Source organism: Balaenoptera acutorostrata, chromosome 11 (genome assembly GCF_949987535.1).
Source record: "Balaenoptera acutorostrata chromosome 11, mBalAcu1.1, whole genome shotgun sequence".
NCBI classification, from domain to species: domain Eukaryota; kingdom Metazoa; phylum Chordata; class Mammalia; order Artiodactyla; family Balaenopteridae; genus Balaenoptera; species Balaenoptera acutorostrata.
In genome coordinates, this window is record NC_080074.1 from 63,172,806 (window position 1) to 63,190,896 (window position 18,091).

Here is an 18,091-nt window from a genome sequence, read left to right on the forward strand (position 1 = left end):
GGGATCACTATAAACTTCTCTCTTAAAACTGCTTTTGCCTAAAACTGAATCACTTTGCTGTATATATGAAATATTGTAAATCAACTATACTTTGATTTTTAAAGAATAAAAAAAAAAAAGGAACTGCTTTTACTGCATCCCATAGGGTTTGGATCATCATGTTTTCATTTTCATTTGTCTCTAGGTATTTTTTTTAATATAAATTTATTTATTTATTTTTAACTTTTGGCTGCATTGGGTCTTCGGTGCTGCGCGCGAGCTTTCTCTAGTTGCAGCGAGTGGGAGCTACTCTTCCTTGTGGTGCGCGGGCTTCTCATTGCGGTGGCTTCTCTTGTTGTGGAGCATGGGCTCTAGGCGCATGGGCTTCAGTAGTTGTGGCACTTGGGCTCAGTAGTTGTGGCTCGCGGGCTCTAGAGCGCAGGCTCAGTAGTTGTGGTGCACGGGCTTAGTTGCTCCGCGGCATGTGGGATCTTCCTGGACCAGGGCTCGAACCCATGTCCCCTGCATTGGCAGGCAGATTCTTAACCACTGCGCCACCAGGGAAGTCCCGTGTCTCTAAGTAATTTTTGATTTCTTCTTTAATTTTTTCCATGATCCATTGATTGCTTAGTAACATTGTTTAACCTCCACGTGTTTATGTTCATTGCAGCATTATTTACAATTGCCAAAATATGGAAGCAACCTAAGTGTCCATCAACAGATGAATGGATAAAGAAGATGTGGTATATATATACACTGGAATACTACTCAGCCATAAAAAAGAATGAAATTTTGCCATTTGCAGCAACATGGATGGACTTGGAGGGCATTATGCTAAGTGAAATAAGTCAGAGAGAAAGACAAATACTGTATGATATCACTTACATGTGGAACCTAAAAAATACAACAAACTAGTGACTATAACAAAAGAAGAAGCAGACTCACAGTTATAGAGAACAAACTAGTGGTTACCAGTGAGCAGGGGCAATATAGGGGTGAGGGAGTGGGAGGTCCAAACTATTATTGAGTGTAAGACAGGCTACAAGGATGTATTTTACAACACGAAGACTATAGCCAATATTTTGTAATAACTGTAAATGGAAAGTAACCTTTTAAAATTGTATAAAATATTAAACAAAAAATTTTTTAAAGACTAACAGGGAAAACAACCCAAAAAACAAAAAACAAAAAACAAGTCCTCTACTCAGTGCAGCCACTGGGGCTTTTTGATGAAGGATTAAAGGGTCAGGATCCTTGGCCATCAATAGGAAAAGTGGCCAATGAGGGAGACTTCTGGAATAAGGCGACCTGAAACAGAGCCAAGAGGTGGTGTTTTACTGCGTATCACCTTTTCATAAGTTACTCAGTGTGCTTTCATTTTGTCTTCCCAACAGGACCACAAGCCTGTTATTAAAGAAGAAGAACGTGTATTGTGCTTCTCTCGAATCCCCGCAGGCCTTGCTCAGGACAGACGCCCTGCTGGCACTTCCTTCACACACACGTGATTATATCAGGAAAGAAGACACAACAAACATCGGCTCAGCAGTTACATGTCCTCAGCGTTGCAAAAGCTGTTTTGCCATGAATAGTCATCACAAACCCCACTTTACAGACACCCACACCGGCCCAGAGAAGTTTCATGACTGGCCCCATGTCTCACCACTAGGAAGCGGCAGGGCTGGGATTCAAACCCATCTTCCCACTCTGTCAACTGCTCTCCACGCAGGCAGAAGACCTGGCCTTGAGGGTCACGTTATACAGGAATGGACAGGACATACGTGCACGCACGGACGCACACACTGACGCCCCAGGATGTCGTGTGTGACCCGTGCAATAGAGATGGCAGCTTCAGAGTAAAATAAAGGGGCAATCAAAACGGGTGGATTCCCGATAAAGATGAGTGTAGAGCAGGCTCTTCAAGATCTGGAGGGACTGCTTGAGCTGGGGACGGGGTCGGGAGGGGCGATAATTGCCCAGAAAGTGCTCAGGAATAAGATGCACACCTAAGGGACAGAAAGGAACAGGAAACAGTGAACCGCAGTCGCTGGGGTTGACACAAGATGTTTGGACAAGAGGGAGTTGGTCCCAGGCCTAAGAGAGCGGTTTAGAAATGAGGCAGTGTTTTCTGAGTCCATTATAAGATGCATGATTAGGATGAGACTGAAAGCAATTTACCTGCTTCTCGTTCATCGGCTGATCAAGTTGCGACTAGAAAGGAGTTTCCACGTGCGGGAGGGATGTCAGGGAACCAACCAGTGGCTTTTACACTGTTTCCAGAGGGGAGCTGAGTGTGGGCTCAGGGTTGGTGGATGCCAAGGAGATGCCATCACAGGCCTGCCTGAGCACGCCCTGCCCCTCCCCTCCCAGAGGCCCATAAAAGCCCAGGGGGCCAGGGCGCCCCAGCTGCCCTGTCTCCTCCATGCCCCTCCACACGTACCCACATCAGGAGCTCTCCTCGCCAGCCTCTCCCAGCCACCACGTCCAGGCAGCCCGCTATCACCTTCCAGACCGGCAGCCGCAGGGGCTTCAGCACGGCCTCGGCCACCACCCCAGCCACCGGCCGCTCTCGCTTCAGCTCCGTCTCTGTGGCCCACTCCCCGGGGGGGCAGTGGAGGACTGGGAAGGATCAGCGGCGCTGGGGCCAGCTGTGGAAGCCTCAGCCTCTACAACCTGGGGGGGACCAAGCGGGTCTCCACCAGTGGCTGCAGCAGCAGCTTCCGAAGTGGCTTTGATGGCAGGGCGAGCAGAGGGATCGGGGTCAGTGGTGGGTTCGGCTATGGGGGCGGAACTGGAGGGGGCTATGGGGGCTCTGGCTTCTCCATCTGTCCCCCTGGAGGCATCCAAGAGGTCACCATCAACCAGAGGCTCCTGACTCCCCTCAACCTGCAAACTGACCCCAACATCCAGCGGGTACGGAAAGAGGAGCGGGAGCAGATCAAGACCCTCAATGACAAGTTTGCCTCTTTCATTGACAAAGTGAGCCGGGGGCTGCATCTGGTCCATGCGGTTGGGTTGGCAGGAAGTTTTGGAGAGGCCCCGGCCAGAGCGCAGCTGTCACCCAACGACCTCCCTGTGGGAAAGCGCATCCGCTCAGCAAGCACCTCCCGGGGGCAGAGGTATTTGCAGGTGGGGCCAGCTTGCCCCGCAGGACCTGTGGGAATTTCCCCTCATCCTCCCTGGGAGCCATGCCGGCTGGTTCAGTCAACACAGAGGGAAGAGTGAAGCTGTTAAATTCCCTGGGCAAACTAACCTAACCCAGAGCAGGTGTTGTAGAGACACTTACCCCAGGAAGAGAGGCTCCCCATCAAAGTCTCCAAGGCACACTGCACTAGTTCTGTGGAGCCCCAGAGAACATCGGGGTGGCTTGATGGGCTTTTCCATTTTGACCTGGAGTTGTCAGTTATATCATTGGCAGACAGGCATACTTTTCCTCTCTCCCGTATTAATTGGGGTGTCTGGCTCTGCCTCCCCAGTTTCTCCAGACTTCATTCTCTTCTTCCCCCGTCCAGGTGCGGTTCCTGGAGCAGCAGAACAAGGTCCTGGAGACCAAGTGGAGCCTCCTGCAGGAGCATAAAGCCACCAGGGCCAACCTTGAGCCCATGTTTGAAGCCTACATCAACAACCTGAGGCAGCAGCTGGACAGCCTGGGGGGAGAGCGCTCGAAGCAGGAGATGGAGCTGAAAAGCATGCAGGACGCGGTGGAGGACTTCAAGAGCAAGTGAGTGGCGGCTCAGCCCTGAGGCTCCAGGGGAGGCTCTGCTCTCCGGAAGTGTCCAGGCCAGTGGGAAACAGGGCACACGCTTAGGGCACGGAGGTGGACTCAGGAGAAGAACTGGGACCCTGCAGTCAAGAATGTTGAGCCTCGGGGCTTCCCTGGTGGCGCAGTGGTTGAGAATCTGCCTGCCAATGCAGGGGACACGGGTTCGAGCCCTGGTCTGGGAAGATCCCACATGCCGCGGAGCAACTGGGCCCGTGAGCCACAGCTGCTGAGCCTGCGCGTCTGGAGCCTGTGCTCCGCAACAAGAGAGGCCGCGATAGTGAGAGGCCCACGCACCGCGATGAAGAGTGGCCCCCGCTCGCTGCAACTAGAGAAGTCCCTCGCACAGAAACGAAGACCCAACACAGCCAAAAATAAATAAATTAATTAATTTTTTAAAAAATGTTGAGCCTTTGAGGAGGGGCTGGGCTTAGAGATGAAAACTAACATGGGCACGTAGAGCATGATACACATAACCCTGCAAACTCTGGAGCTGAGGAAAGTAAGACTCTGAGATAGCAACCAACTCATCCAAGGTTATACAAGTAGCAACTCATGAGTTATGAACTACACCCGTAGAATCTCATGCTCACATTTGTTCAACACAATCCCATTGCTGACTTACACAGTGTTCACGCATCCACCCCAACCCCGGCCAAGGCTGGGAAATGAAGAAAAAGGAAGCATATTTGCTGCCTTTTTCCTGGAACCACACACACACACACACACACACCCCGCTAAACATAGCGGCATGCTCTTGCCTATAGATACAAATAATTTCTTATTTTTATTGTTTTAATTTATATCTAATGTTCTTGGTCCAAACAAAATAAGTGACTTGATAAGTTTTGGTTACTGTTTGTATAATGTAGTAAGAGTCCAGATTTTAGAGTTGTGCTAACATGGTAGCCACTAGTCACATGGGGCTATTTAAATATAAATTAATTAAAATTAAATAAAATTTAAAATTCAGTCCCTCAGTGACACTAGCCACATTTCAAGTGCTCAGTCACCACATGTGACTAATGGGTCCCATAATGGATGCAGATACAGAACATTTCCATCACCACAAAAGTTCTGTGGGACAGCACTATAGAATCTAGTCAGGTTTACAGTGTTGGCTCAACCACTTACTGGCTCAATGACCTGAAGAAAACTAACCTCTCTAAGCCCCAGTTCCTTTGTCTGTTAAAGGGGATATTAATAGTACCCACCTCACAGGGGGATTGAGAATATTAAAGCAAAACTTGCATGTTAAGTACTTAGTAGGCTGCCCAACGCCTGGCATATACATGTTAGCTATTTTTATTGTACTGATGATTAGGTATATGCGTGTAGTGACGCAAACATAGACAAGAGAAGCAAGTGCAGATGGGTAATTTATAAGATCATGCAAATGTGGGGTAACAGTGTTTCAATCCAAGAAGGCTTCCTGGAGGAGGAGACAAAAGCTCAAGGTTGAGAAGGAAAGAGGTACACTGGAGAGATATGGGGGTGAGGGTTTAACGAAAGAGCCGTCTTCTGAGGGCATGAGCTGGGGCGAGACCCTTGGGCCTGGAGGCAGGGGTGGGCACTGTGACCCTGGAATTTGCCATCAGCTTAGGCCTGAGATGAGGAGAAGGTGGGGCAGTCAGAGCTAGGGATACAAAGCGGCAGTGACCAAAGTCTTACATCTGTCAACCCCCGAGCCTCAGCTCTGAAAAGCTTCAGGGAAGGATGATGTGCTGCCTTTGGAAGGCGCTGGACTGGCCTGTCACCTCAGCTGCTTCTGGGCCTGTCCCTATACCCCAGGGAGGCTCTTGCGGTCAGGATACATGCCAAGGGCTGAGCTGGTGTTTCTGGTGACCCCAAGTTTAGGGCAAAGAGTCCTGAACTGGCAGTCAGGAGACCTGGACCCTTGTGCTGGCTCCACTCCTGACTGTTACCCTGAGGCCCTCTGCAAACCACTCGCCTCCCAGCCTCAGGGACCCTGCTGCCCAGTGGGGTAGGGGGCAGAGATGGATTGGGAGAATTAAAGGAACTAATATATGCAAAATGCTCCCAAAAGGAACTTGTTTTAGTAAATGGGAACTGTTAGACTTACAGTTTTATTTTGAAAGGTCATTAAGTTCTGGTTGTAAACTCATCCTAACAATGTGGGCCCTGATCGTCAGCTACGTCACATCACCTTCTATGAGGCTGAGAGCCTCCTGGTAATGGGACTGTTGAGGGCAACATTACTTCCTCTGCCGTTTTCTTGAGAGATGGTGCACAAGATGCAAAATCCAGGGCGAGGACCAGAGACCGTGTGTGCCCTGCCAGTGACTAGCTTAGCTGCGTGACCACAGCCAACTCGCTCAGCTTCTCCTAACCTCGGTTTCCAAGCCACAAAAATAAAGGGTTGGGCCAGGAACTCTCCACAACACTGTGACAGGGACATGTTTTGGACTCAGCCAGCAGGATGGCGCAGAGTAGCACCAAGTGTTAGCACCGAGCCTTTGCACTTTGTCCCGAGTGCCCCTGGGCTGTAATTGAAGAAACCCCAATTCCCAGTATACTCACCAGCTTACATTAGTATGAAGACGTACAAAGGTCTCCCCATAAGATCCCAAGTAGGAGCTTTCGGCAGCAAAGTGAGGCTTGAAGGGCTGGGATGGTTCGGCCCAGGTTACCAGGCTCATAGGAGGAAAGCACGGCTGGAAGGAGGACCTGTCCCAGGCCTCTTGGGAAAGCCCTCTTTCCTTTACAGCATGTGACCCTGGGTGGGAGGTGGGGTCTTATGAGCCACCCCAGGCAGGGGAGACACAGAGACACAGCAGTAGCGTGTTGGGAGTGGGAGCACAGATGGATTCCACTGCCCCCACCAGCACTTACTCTCGCCAGTCATGGTCCCCAGGGTCCCCGCACCCCAATAACATTCTGTTCTTGGCTGTAGGTCTGGTTCCTAGAGCAGAAGAACAAGCTGCTGGAGACCCAGTGGAACTTCATGCAGCAACAGAGGTGCTGCCCGAGAAACATCGAGCCCATCTTCGAAACCTACATCTATGCCCTTCAGAAGCAGCTGGACTGCGTGACCGGGGACCGGGCCCGGCTAGAGTCGGAGCTCTGCAGCCTCCAGGACATGCTGGAGGCCTACAAGAAAAAGTGAGTCTGCCCTGCTGCCACCCAGCCGGGGGACCTAGGGCAAGTGACATAAACGATCTGGGCCTCAGTTTCCCCATCTATAAAATGGGAAGCTGAAAACTTAGTTCATTAGGTGGTAGCACAATCAGGTGGGATAATGCAGGCAGAGCATCTAGGATACTGCCTGTCTGGCACACGGCAGAAGCTCTGAGATTGCGAATTTGTCTTCATCTCCCTTCCCACCACGCTCTTCCTCTTTTCATGTGAAACAAGTTTTCTCCTGCCGTTCCCGGCGCTCCAGGGTTCTGCCCTACCACCTGCTCTGCCTTATCTTCCATCAGTCCCTTGGTAGGTCCTGCACACTTCTCAGTCCCCAAACAGATCCCCAAACCCTCCTCCCTCCGAGCTTGGACTCCCACTGTTCCTTCTTCCTGATAAGCCCCTCTTGGGATTTCTTCGCAACATTTGGGCTAATACAATATATCCCATCCTGCCTCCTCCTGGTGCAACTAGAAGTCATCACCCCCAGTTGCTCCATCTCCCTGTCTCCCTCCCAGTTCTTTGTGGTGAAGGTTGTATAGCTGGCCCTCCCTGAGAACAGCTCCAGACCTGACTCACACACCAGAAGGTAGTGGATAAGCATGTGTTAATGAAGAACTCACAGGCTAGTAGATTCAGTGCTTCTTGCAAGAAGCTGAGGCCTAGATAAATTGCCTCATTGTCCTGGGTGGGTCTCTCATGCCAGCGGGGGAGGGTTGAAAGAGACACATCTCCATTGACAGTGTGAATATGCTAAGAGCAAGGATTTGGTGGAACAGAGCCACGTTGGGGACACACACGCTGCAGGTGTCAGCCATATGTCTCCTTGGGGCCAGACGCTGTGCTGGGCAGTGTGGGTGTGATAAAGTTGGGAAAGTCTGGCTCTTTCCCGCAAGATGCCCCTGTCCAGTCAGCACAGACCTCCACGTGTGCACACCAACAGCTACAAGGTGGTACAAGGCATGAGGGGAGAGGAACCCCAAGAGAGCGAGAGAGCAGATGTGGCCCAGGAAGACTTCCTGGGGGAGGTGCCATTTTGCTCAGGGCCTTGAAGGACATGTTTCATTCCAGTTGTTTCTTATAAAAGAGGAGTCCAGAGTAGACCACAGAAAAGAAGATGGGACAGGAGCAGGTGACAAGGAAGGACCAGAGTGTGCAAGTGAGAGGGGGCAACTCAAGCAGACTGTGACAGGCGAGATGTGGTAAGGTCATGGGTGGGGTAAGGCCAGCCCTCTCAGCAGGAGTGATGCCTTTCTTGATGGATACAAGATGGGCAGGGGACATGTTTTGCAGCTCAAGATGAGGACTTTTGATTTTAAAAGTGGGGCAATAGGAGAAGGATGAGACCAGATGGTATTTTAACAATAATAGCAAATACACACTACCCTGTGCCAGGCACTGGCGTGGTGCTTTGCAGACGTTAACTAGGGTGATATTTGTAACACAACAGCTCTGTGAGGCAGGACCAGTGTTATCCTCATTCTACAGATGATGAAACTGAGGCCCAGAGAGGCGCAGTCACTTACCCAAAGTCACATGACTAGCACAGGACAGAGCTGGGGTTGACACCCAGGCGGCAGGCTCAGTGTCCAGAGCCTGCGCAGCGGCAGAGTTATGCTGGAAAATGGAAGGACGGGCGTCAGGAAGCATGGGGAAGCTTTTAATGCATCGATGTCGCTCATCAAACTGAGTCATTCGGCCAGACTAAACCCCTGACCCTGATACCGTTGCCTTCGGGGGCAGTGAGTGGGTGAGGAGCTCCCTTGGAGCCTAGAGGAAATAGGCGGGCTGTCTCTGAGGATCTGATAAAGTGAGTAATTGCTACCTCTGCAAGTGAGCTGCAGGTAGAGGCCAGGCTCAGAACTCTCCTGGTGAAGAGGGGCACGGGGTCAGCTGGGATTTCAGTGACTACAGCCAACTCTCAGAACAACTCAGAAAAGACAGCTGTGCTAGCAACAGGCAGCCAACTCTTCACCGCCCTCCCAGAGGAAACGACTAGATGAGGTAAGCTTCCTCAGCAGCAAGATAGAATAAAGGTAGCTTTAAGAAGGACTTCCCAGGGCTTCCCTGGTGGCGCAGTGGTTGAGAATCTGCCTGCCAATGCAGGGGACACGGGTTCGAGCCCTGGTCTGGGAAGATCCCACATGCCACGGAGCAACTAAGCCCGTGAGCCACAATTACTGAGCCTGCGCGTCTGGAGCCTGTGCTCCGCAACAAGAGAGGCCGCGATGGTGAGAGGCCCGCGCACCGCGATGAAGAGTGGTCCCCACTTGCTGCAACTAGAGAAAGCCCTCGCACAGAAACGAAGACTCAACACAGTCATAAATAAATAAATAAATAAATAAATAACGTGAATTTCTAAAAAAAAAAAAAGAAGGACTTCCCAGAGAATGATTCGACACAGGAACAGGCTACTGGGCAGTGGCATGGAAGCTAAACTTGCAAAGTGGCTAATGAGAGGCTATGATAAAAGTCAGCTGTGTTGAGTGGATGGAGGAGCCAGAGGTGTCCAGAGATGGGGCTGGACCTGGTGCCTCCCTAGGGCATTCACACGGTGAGACACAGATTTGCTCCCAGAGGCTCCTACCCTCAGGCCTGATACCAACTCCCTTCCAAACCCCACAAGCCCAACTAAAACGTTTTCCCCTGCCCATTCCACCAGATATGAAGAGGAGCTCTCCCTGCAGCCCTCGGCTGAGAATGAGTTTGTTGCCTTGAAGAAGGTGAGGGAGGACGGCCCAGGGAGGGAGAAGGCCCCCTGAGCTGGCCCACTGGGCCTGGGGACGCTCAGCCCCTGGACCGTGTCCAAATGTCCCACCCCGCAGACCCTGGGAGGGAGGAAGGCCAGCCTCCGCCGCCCCTTGCAGAAGGGCAGGGACTGACCTGGCCTCCACCTCCCAACTCGTGTTAGGGGTTGTATTTACACCTGCCCAAGAAGCTGGAGATGTTGCAAATGCCAAATCAAAGCCAAAACAAAGACTCTGACTCAGACTCCCAGAGATGAAAATCATCTTGTTGATCCCTCACATAGATAGCGACGTATTTTCTGGCCTGAGGTCCACGGGGAGCTCTGAGGAATGCATTCAAGGCTCCTTTAACCCCATTCCCTTCAGATGCTTCCCCATCAGAATGCCAGGCCCAGGCATGGGGTCCTGGGGCTGGGGACCCCTCACTCCATCCTTGGCTTTGTCACCCCTTCCCTTCCACATGGGCCTAAGCGAGGAAAGGTGGGTCCCACACCCGCCACCTGCCACCACCTTGCCTGGGAGGTGGCCCAGCTGGCGGAGGGGTGGCCCCAGGTTACGACTGTCACTTCTCTGGCCGCAGGATATGGACACAGCCTTCCTGATAAAGGCTGACCTGGAGACCAACGTGGAGGTTCTGGTCCAGGAGATCGACTTCCTGAAAAGCTTGTATGAGGAGGTACCTGCAGCCCTGCTGCCCACAGGTGGTCAGCCAGGGGCCAGTTCTGTAGGGATGATGGGGTGGGAAAGCTCCTGCCCTGCGGGTACCTTTCAGGCTTAAAAGTGAGCAAGTGAAGACATCAGCATGGGACAGCTAGTACTCAGTCAGAGAGACTCCCAGAAGTCGGACGGCCCAGAGCGTGGCTCTTGGTCTCTGTGTAACTGGAGGGTGCGGAGGAGGAGCAGGCTGGTGGCCGAAGGCCAGAACAGCTAGGCAAAGCCCGCGCAAATCTGCTGTGGGTAGGTCAGAGCTGGGTCTCCTCTTTCTTCCCCCCTCCCTCCCCCACTTGATCCTCAAAGAGCTCACCCGTTCTCAGCCGGGGTCCCCACCCCCGGGAGATCAGCCTGCTGCAGTCTCAGATCTCAGAGACCTCCATCACTGTGAAGATGGACAAGAGCCAGGAGCTGGAGGCGGACGGCATCGTTGCCCAGATCGAGGCCCAGTACGACGAAATCGCCAGCCGCAGCAAAGCCCAAGCAGAGGCCTGGGTACCAGAGCCGGGTGAGGCCCAGGCGGGGCCCGGGGGACCCCAGACCCACTATCCCCCAGGAAGCGGGTGAGGAGAGACTGAGGGCCATGCCACGCCCAGCCCCCATTGTTTCGGCCAGGCCTCAGGCCAGGTCCCCGCAGAGCGTGTGGGAGACCCCACAGACAGCCCAGGGCTGGCATCAGAGCTCCCCAGCTTTATTCACCCACAGACTCGCTGGAAGTGCTCCCCTAAGTAGCATTCAAGGAATGCTAATTGGCAATGATGGCAAAAGGACTCTGGGCTTCCGGGCGTGGGAGGAGGCTGATGGCATGGGGTGGTTACTAATAGTGGAGCAGAAACCGTGATTCAGGTGGCCCCAGACTTAGGTAATTAGGGCCTTGCTGGGAGGGCAGTTGGTGTCCCTGAGGGCAATTTGATTTAGCAAATATTATCATCTCAGTCTTGCCCACCCTATCTGTGAAAGGCACCATTCACTATTCACTCACTCATTCATTCATTCATTCATTCATTCATTTATTGAGCATCCATCGTTTGCCAAGCACCATTCTAGGTGCTGGAGGTCCAGCAGGGCACAGCACAAACAATCCCTGCCTTCGTGTCACTTTCATTCCAGAGGCAGGGGCTGGGGCGGGACAGGCAAGACAAATAAGTACAGTGGATGTATGTTAGACGGACACGTGCTATGGAGAAAATAAATCAGGGTGAAGCGTAGGGAGTGTGGTGTGAATACGGTTTTCAACAGGGTGGCCAGGGAAGGAGGGCCTTACTGGGGTGTGTGGAACCATGAGAATACTAAGAGTCACATCATCCCCATCCTCAAGAAAACTACAGTCCACGGGAGAGAAACGTGTAACCAGCCAAACTGAAATACGAGGTAGCATGAAGTGACCGCTAAGGCCGAGCTGCAGGCTCAGGGAGTAGGATGATGCCGGAAGTAACAAATTGTGTCTGGAAAGGCGGAGGCACTGGGATGTGGTCTGGATCTTGAAGGCCAAGTATGATTTCCATAAGCAGAGCATGCGGGAAGGGATGTCTGGCTGAGGGCCAGCAGGAGCCAGGCTGGAGAAGCATGAAAGGAAGCACCATGAAGGAAATGCAACTGGAGACACAGGGCCGGATCACAGCAGATCTGCAGAGCTGCACTGAGGCCTTTGGACTTTTTTCTGAAGGCAATGGGTACCAATCTCCAGGGATTGTCCCAAGCAATGCTCTACCCTTTTTCTGGAGATCCATGGTGATCAAGGTATCAAACCCTGGCCTGGAGTCAGCTCCCTGTGAGTCAGTCTGTGGCTCACCCACGGCCGGGTTTTGCTCCGGCCGGGCCCTCCTCCAGTTGCTCTCCTGGGCCATTCATCGGTCAGGTGGGCTCAGGGAAAATAACCTCAGTTTCCCATCCTCCTAAGTTAGAACCAGAAAGATAACTCTATTATTTAAAAATTGTATTTAGCTGTGAGGATCAGAAATCAATAGTAATAATAACAGTTGAAACAAATTTGATTTTTACTTTTTTCTCAAATAATTTGAAAGTAAAGAAATAGACTGCCCACAGATGACTCTGGGGTTCTATGTTACCATCAGGAACACAGGCTCCTTCTAGCTTTCTATTCTGTCATTCTTAGCACAGTGCTTTAATCCTCATGGTTGCCCCATGTCCCAAGATGGCTGCCATACCACCAATCTCACATGTTCATTCCAAGCAGGCAGAAGAAGAGAGGGCAAAAGGAACATGACAACTGAGTCATCTCTGACTTTAAACAGCTTTCCTAGAAGCCCTACCCAGCAATGGCCGTGCACCTCGTTGATGAGAAAGCTGAGAAACATTCTCTGATCTGGGCTTCTGTTTGAAGAAGAGGAGAATGGATATTGATTGGGCAACTACAGGCTTTTTCACAATAGCCAAAGAGAGTGACTTGTGCTTATCTTGTTTTGCATTTTCTATGCAAAACGCTCCCATCCATTATATGCAGAAAACATAAAGTTGGCTAATGTTTTAATCTATTAATGTAGTCTATAACACACTATTCAGAAATTAGATTCAATGTGCAAAAGTTTAAAAAAAAGTGTTAAGCCAAGATAGGAAATAATATTGCATTTTGTTTTCAATTGTTTTGAAGGAGAATATACAAACATATTCACCCTGGCGGGGGCAGACATACTGTGTCCTCAGTCCTTGGTCTGTTAGGTACCCCAGACTGAGCACAGAATCCCCTTCCAAGGTCCAGAGCAGGGATGGAGCAAAAAGGAGGGAAATCCCAGGGCAGAGAGAAAAGGACAAGACACAGAATCACTAAACAGAGAGGAGGGGAGTTTGGAGCTTAGAGGAGAATTTAATAAGCCTAAAGATTCAGGGCTGGAATATGAGAAAGGAATAAGGAGTAGCCCAGAAAAGGACCAGAAATGGATAAGGGATGGGGAACAGAACAAGTATAAGAATCCAAAAGCACCTGACCCAGGAAGTCAGGAGAGGAGACACGGGGGACAGTGGGAAAGGGGGCTGGGAGGGACCACAGTGTGGGTGCCCAGGTTCTGACCTCCCTATCCGGTAGTATGAGGAGCTGCGGCTGACAGCCGGGACCCACTGTGACAACCTCCGCAACTGCAAGAACGAGATTCTGGAAATAAACAAGCTGATCCAGTGGTTGCAGCAAGACATTGAGAATGTCAAAGCCCAGATGAGGCCATCAGAGGGTAACCCGCTGTCCGGTCTTGGTCACGATGGGTGGGTCCATCCTCCCTGGGGGCCCAGTTGAGGAGGGAATAAACTTGCGCTGTCTCCCACGAGAGGGAGCAAGCCCTTTCTACAGAAGAGCAGACCCACAGCAGGATGAGCAGGCCCAGGGAACAGTGAGGCCCCCAGCAGAGGCTGGGCAACCTGCTTTCATCAAGATGGAATAGCAAGGGGCTTCCCTGGTGGCGCAGTGGTTAAGAATCTGCCTGCCAATTCAGGGGACACAGATTCGAGCCCTGGTCCGGGAAGATCCCACATGCTGCGGAGCAACTAAGCCCGTGCACCACAACTACTGAGCCTGCGTGCCACAACTGCTGAGGCCCACGTGCCTAGAGCCTGTGCTCCACAACAAGAGAAGCCACCGCAATGAGAAGCCCACACACTGCAACAAAGAGCAGCCCCTGCTCACCACAACTACAGAAAGCCTGCGTGCAGCAACGAAGACTCAACACAGCCAAAAATAAATAAATAAAATAAAAACATTAAAAAAAAAGAAAAAGAGATGAAGTTTAAAAAAAAAAAAAAGATGGAATAGCAAGGATGCTTCACTAGCTGGGAGTATAGAAAAGATATTCTCCAAGGCCCCTTCCAACCAAAGACTCTAATTCTATGATCCTGAAATTCAAGGTGACTCTGCAGAGTTCATAAACTCAGACTCACTCTCTTCTCCTAGACTAGTGAAGACCAGGCAGACACTTAAAATCTATTAGTCACAAAGAAATTGCCTGGCTTACCTAGAGGAAACTCACAGAACTCCTTGAGGTGTTATAGACAGGAGAACTGGTCCCCATCCCCCAGAGGAACCAGATGTCACAATCCTAGGATGAAAACTCACAGCAGATTTGAATCTGGCACATAACCATGACTGTAGGAAAAACTCGCTCTTCCTCCTGTGTCCCTCCTTTACCCTCCCACTATCACATTCACAACACTTTCTGATACCTGATATGGGGGAAGGGTGTTTCCTTACTAACCAGTTCTGCAACACCAGCTGGGTGTTCTACAACTTAACGCACTTCTGACACTACCTACCTGGAGATAGCATCAGATCCCACAGGTTAGGGACTGCCCCCCAAGTCCCACAAGGCTGCCCCCAGTTCAGATGCTAATCACAAGTCCAGGTTATGCTTCTGACCAATCGGCTGTATATTGGAGGTCTCCGTGACCCCCCTCCTCGGGTTCGATTAATTTGCTGGAGTCGCTCACAAAACTCAGGAAAATAGATTCCTTTACATCTACCAGTTTATTATAAAAGCATATGATAAGGGATGCGGATGAACACCCAGGTGGGAGAGATGGAAAAGGCAAGGTATGGGGAAGGGGTGTGGAGCTTCCACGCCCTCTCCAGGCGTGCCATTCTCCCCACACCTCTACCTGGTCACCAGCCTGGAAGCTCTCTGAATCCTCTACTGCTGGGATTTTATGGAGGCTTCCTCTCAAAGGCGTGATCAATTATTACCTCCGTTCCCAGCCTCTCTCCCCTCTCGGGAGATTTGCGGGGTGGGCTGAAAATTCCCAGCTTCTCATCATGGCTTGGTCTTTCTGGTGACCAGCCCCCATCCAGGAGCCCACCTAGAGTCACCTAAATTAAGCAAAAGACGTTGCCAATACCCAGGAAATTCTAAGGGGTTTAGGGACTCTGTGTCAGAAACCAGGGCCAAAGAGCAAATGTTAGAACAAAGGATGCTCTTAGTGTGCTTATCACTTAGGAAATTACAAGGTTTGGGGGAGTTCTGTCCAGAAACTGGGGCCAGAGACCAATATATATTGTTTCTAATTGTCTCACAACGACCGTGTTCTCTGTTCTTCTAAGAGTCAGCCCAGGGCTCCAGGGCGCCCCGTAATGCCTTTCTGTGCCCTCTCCTCCCAGCGCTGCAAACTGGAGGCTGCCATAGCTGAGGCAGAGCAGCAGGGCGAGGCGGCCCTCAACGATGCCCTCTGCAAGCTGGCGGGGCTGGAGGAGGCCCTGCAGAAGGCCAAGCAGGACATGGCCTGCCTGCTCAAGGAGTTCCAGGAGGTGATGAGCTCCAAGCTGGGCCTGGACATCGAGATCGCCACCTACAGGCGCCTGCTGGAGGGCGAGGAGCACAGGTAAGTCAAGGATGGGCACCAGGTATGTCTAATCTCCTGCCCTCTGGTTGCTGCTGCCGCCACTGCCCATCCTGCAGTCGTGGAAAGTCTAAAACAGCATGCAGACCACAGGCCTTCCTCGCTGACAGGGTCCGTGGAGCAGGCAGAAGTGGGGGGGTGCCGCGTGCTTCTTGGCCTCATTCTCTGATGCAGTTCCCTTGTGTCTCCTTTTCCTCCCACCCCCAGGCTGTGTGAAGGTGTTGGGCCCGTGAATATCTGTGAGTAGATGAGCCCTCCCCAGCGGTTCTGGGGTCTTGGGAGCTGATCGACCCATAATAGACCACACTGGCCCCTGCCCAAACCTCAGCGTGCTTCCCCCACCCCAAAGGAAGAGTTCTGTTTGCCTGGAGCTCCTGGCAGATGGAGAGGCTCTCCCTCAGAGCTACCCAAGTCTATGGGAGTCAGAATCAGGAGCAGACATGCAGCGTGGTCCCAGTGCTTCAGGGCCCAGAAGCTGCAAGGAACCATATAGACAAGGGGATGCTTTTCTAGAGAAAGAGGATTTGAAGCAGGCTCAGACAAATAGAAACAGAGAGGGTGAAGCAGAAGATAGGGCTCTGGGGCAAGAGGAGAGACACGTGAGCAACTGCTAAGCACTTTATGTGGCCGGAGTGAGAGACATGGAAGTTGGTAGCTGGGATGGGAATGTCCTTAGAAGTGAGCTGCAGCAGGTGAGGGCGTGGCCTGGCAGAGATATTTCAGGGCAGGGCCCTGAGCATCCCTTCCTGTTCGCGCAGCTGTGAGCAGCTCCAAAGGCGCCATCCTCTACGAGCCAAGTGTGGTCAGCACACCCATGTAGTGTCCAGGGGACACCAGTGTCCTCAAGAGCAGCGGGGGCTGCAGCATCGTGGGTACCAGTGAAATCTACATCCCCTGTGAGCCCCAGGGGCTACTGGGCTGTGGAAGCAGGCGGAGCTTCAGTGTGAAGCTAGGGGCTGGGGGTGGCTCTTCCTGCCACAAGTGTTAGTACAGCCCCAGAGGCTAGAAGCCCAGGGGACAGGGCACCAGCCCCCAGCCTGGATGTTGTCCCCCTGCCACCAGGGTTGAAGACAAGGCTGTTCCAAAATCCCACCTTCCTGTACTGATCGAAGTTTTCCCTTGGGTTTTCACCGTGAGCTGCCCCTCAGGTATCTTCAAGAGTCACCTTTCACTTAGCTGTGTGCAGACCCTGCGCTAGGTCCTGGAGTGGGGGTGGGATGCAAAGAACGGAAATGCATCCGCCGTATCCCTGGACCACTCATAGTCAGGCTCTAGTGCGGCCAAGAGAATGGCAATGGCCCCCAAACACTTCTCTTCCCCACGAGAAGGCCAAATGGGCACATCACAGTTCTGCTTTGTGGATCATCCCATGGAACTTTCCCCACAAAGCCAGCCTCCCCCGACCCCCGGACATTCCCCTCCTCTCTTACCTCGGTCTGTCATGCGCCTAAAAAGTGAACTCCTTTCCACACCCACCTAATACATGCACTATTACAAATATCAAAAGGAGACATCCCCAAATTCCATTCCAAATTCCCAAGCCAAGTGCCAGGATTTCAGCTTCGCTCGGGACCTGTCCATGGTCCTCTCAGTTAGCACACAGAATCAAGAGGTGGTCTTTAGGCAGTAGATTTACCTGCTCAGGTGTGTTGCACTGGCGCTATAAAAATACATTCTTTCCTGAGCTCACAGTGGCAGCTGACGGCTAAGAAATGCCTAGCACAAAGGCAAGGGGACATGGAGTATTTACTGAACAAAGGGACAATCAAGAGCTGACGTTATTTGTTCAATGGAATCAGCCCCACCCCTACCCTCTGAACGTAGCCATCCCCCTCCTGCTCCCTCTCCCTTGAGTTCCTCTTGCTTTGGGTCTGATATGAACGTGCTTTCCTGGCTGCAGTGATACCGGGCTGCCTCAGCACACTTGGAGGCTCTGACTCAGGGGCTGCGAGGGAAGAGGAGGTGCTGGGCTGACCCCACCTCCCCAGAGCACACCTCTTACCCCTGAATTGTGCTGCATCTGCAGAAGCCGTGCCCACCCAGGGATCCACGTCTCTGCCATGAGCCTCCGGGCTTGTCTATTCCCAATAAACTGACTGTTCCCAGGCTACAGGAATCAGGATTATTGGCACTGCTCCGTGGAGGGCAATGAGGCTGAAGGGGAACTGATGGGCAGCTTTGGGGAACTGGGGGCCGGTGCGGGGTGTGGGGTTGGGAGTGGAAATAGAAGTTATTATACAAAAGGGAAAACTACATATGAATGATTGGCAGGTGGCCTGTGGAGTGAGTGTGGAGCCATACAAATTCCACTTAAAACCTGCACATCACACCCCAATAGTTTGCAAGTCACCTGCCACGTTAAAAACCACAGCCCTATTCCCCACAGGCCTCCTCACCACATGGTCCCCCGCATATGTCCTAG

The 18,091-nt window shown here is 51.9% G+C and overlaps 1 protein-coding gene across 1 annotated transcript in view; it reads left to right on the plus strand.

Annotated features, from left to right (window-relative positions):
* LOC103009033 (keratin, type II cytoskeletal 6A) overlaps window positions 1-16,489 on the plus strand; it is a 32,779-nt gene extending 16,290 nt beyond the window's left edge. The window contains exons 2-9 of the mRNA XM_007179800.2: window positions 3,489-3,697; window positions 9,540-9,600; window positions 10,205-10,300; window positions 10,681-10,830; window positions 13,379-13,508; window positions 15,435-15,651; window positions 15,877-15,908; window positions 16,428-16,489. Of these exons, the coding sequence (XP_007179862.1) occupies window positions 3,489-3,697; window positions 9,540-9,600; window positions 10,205-10,300; window positions 10,681-10,830; window positions 13,379-13,508; window positions 15,435-15,651; window positions 15,877-15,908; window positions 16,428-16,489 (957 nt within the window). The remainder of the gene's footprint in view (window positions 1-3,488; window positions 3,698-9,539; window positions 9,601-10,204; window positions 10,301-10,680; window positions 10,831-13,378; window positions 13,509-15,434; window positions 15,652-15,876; window positions 15,909-16,427) is intronic.
* The last annotated feature ends 1,602 nt before the right edge of the window (window positions 16,490-18,091 follow it).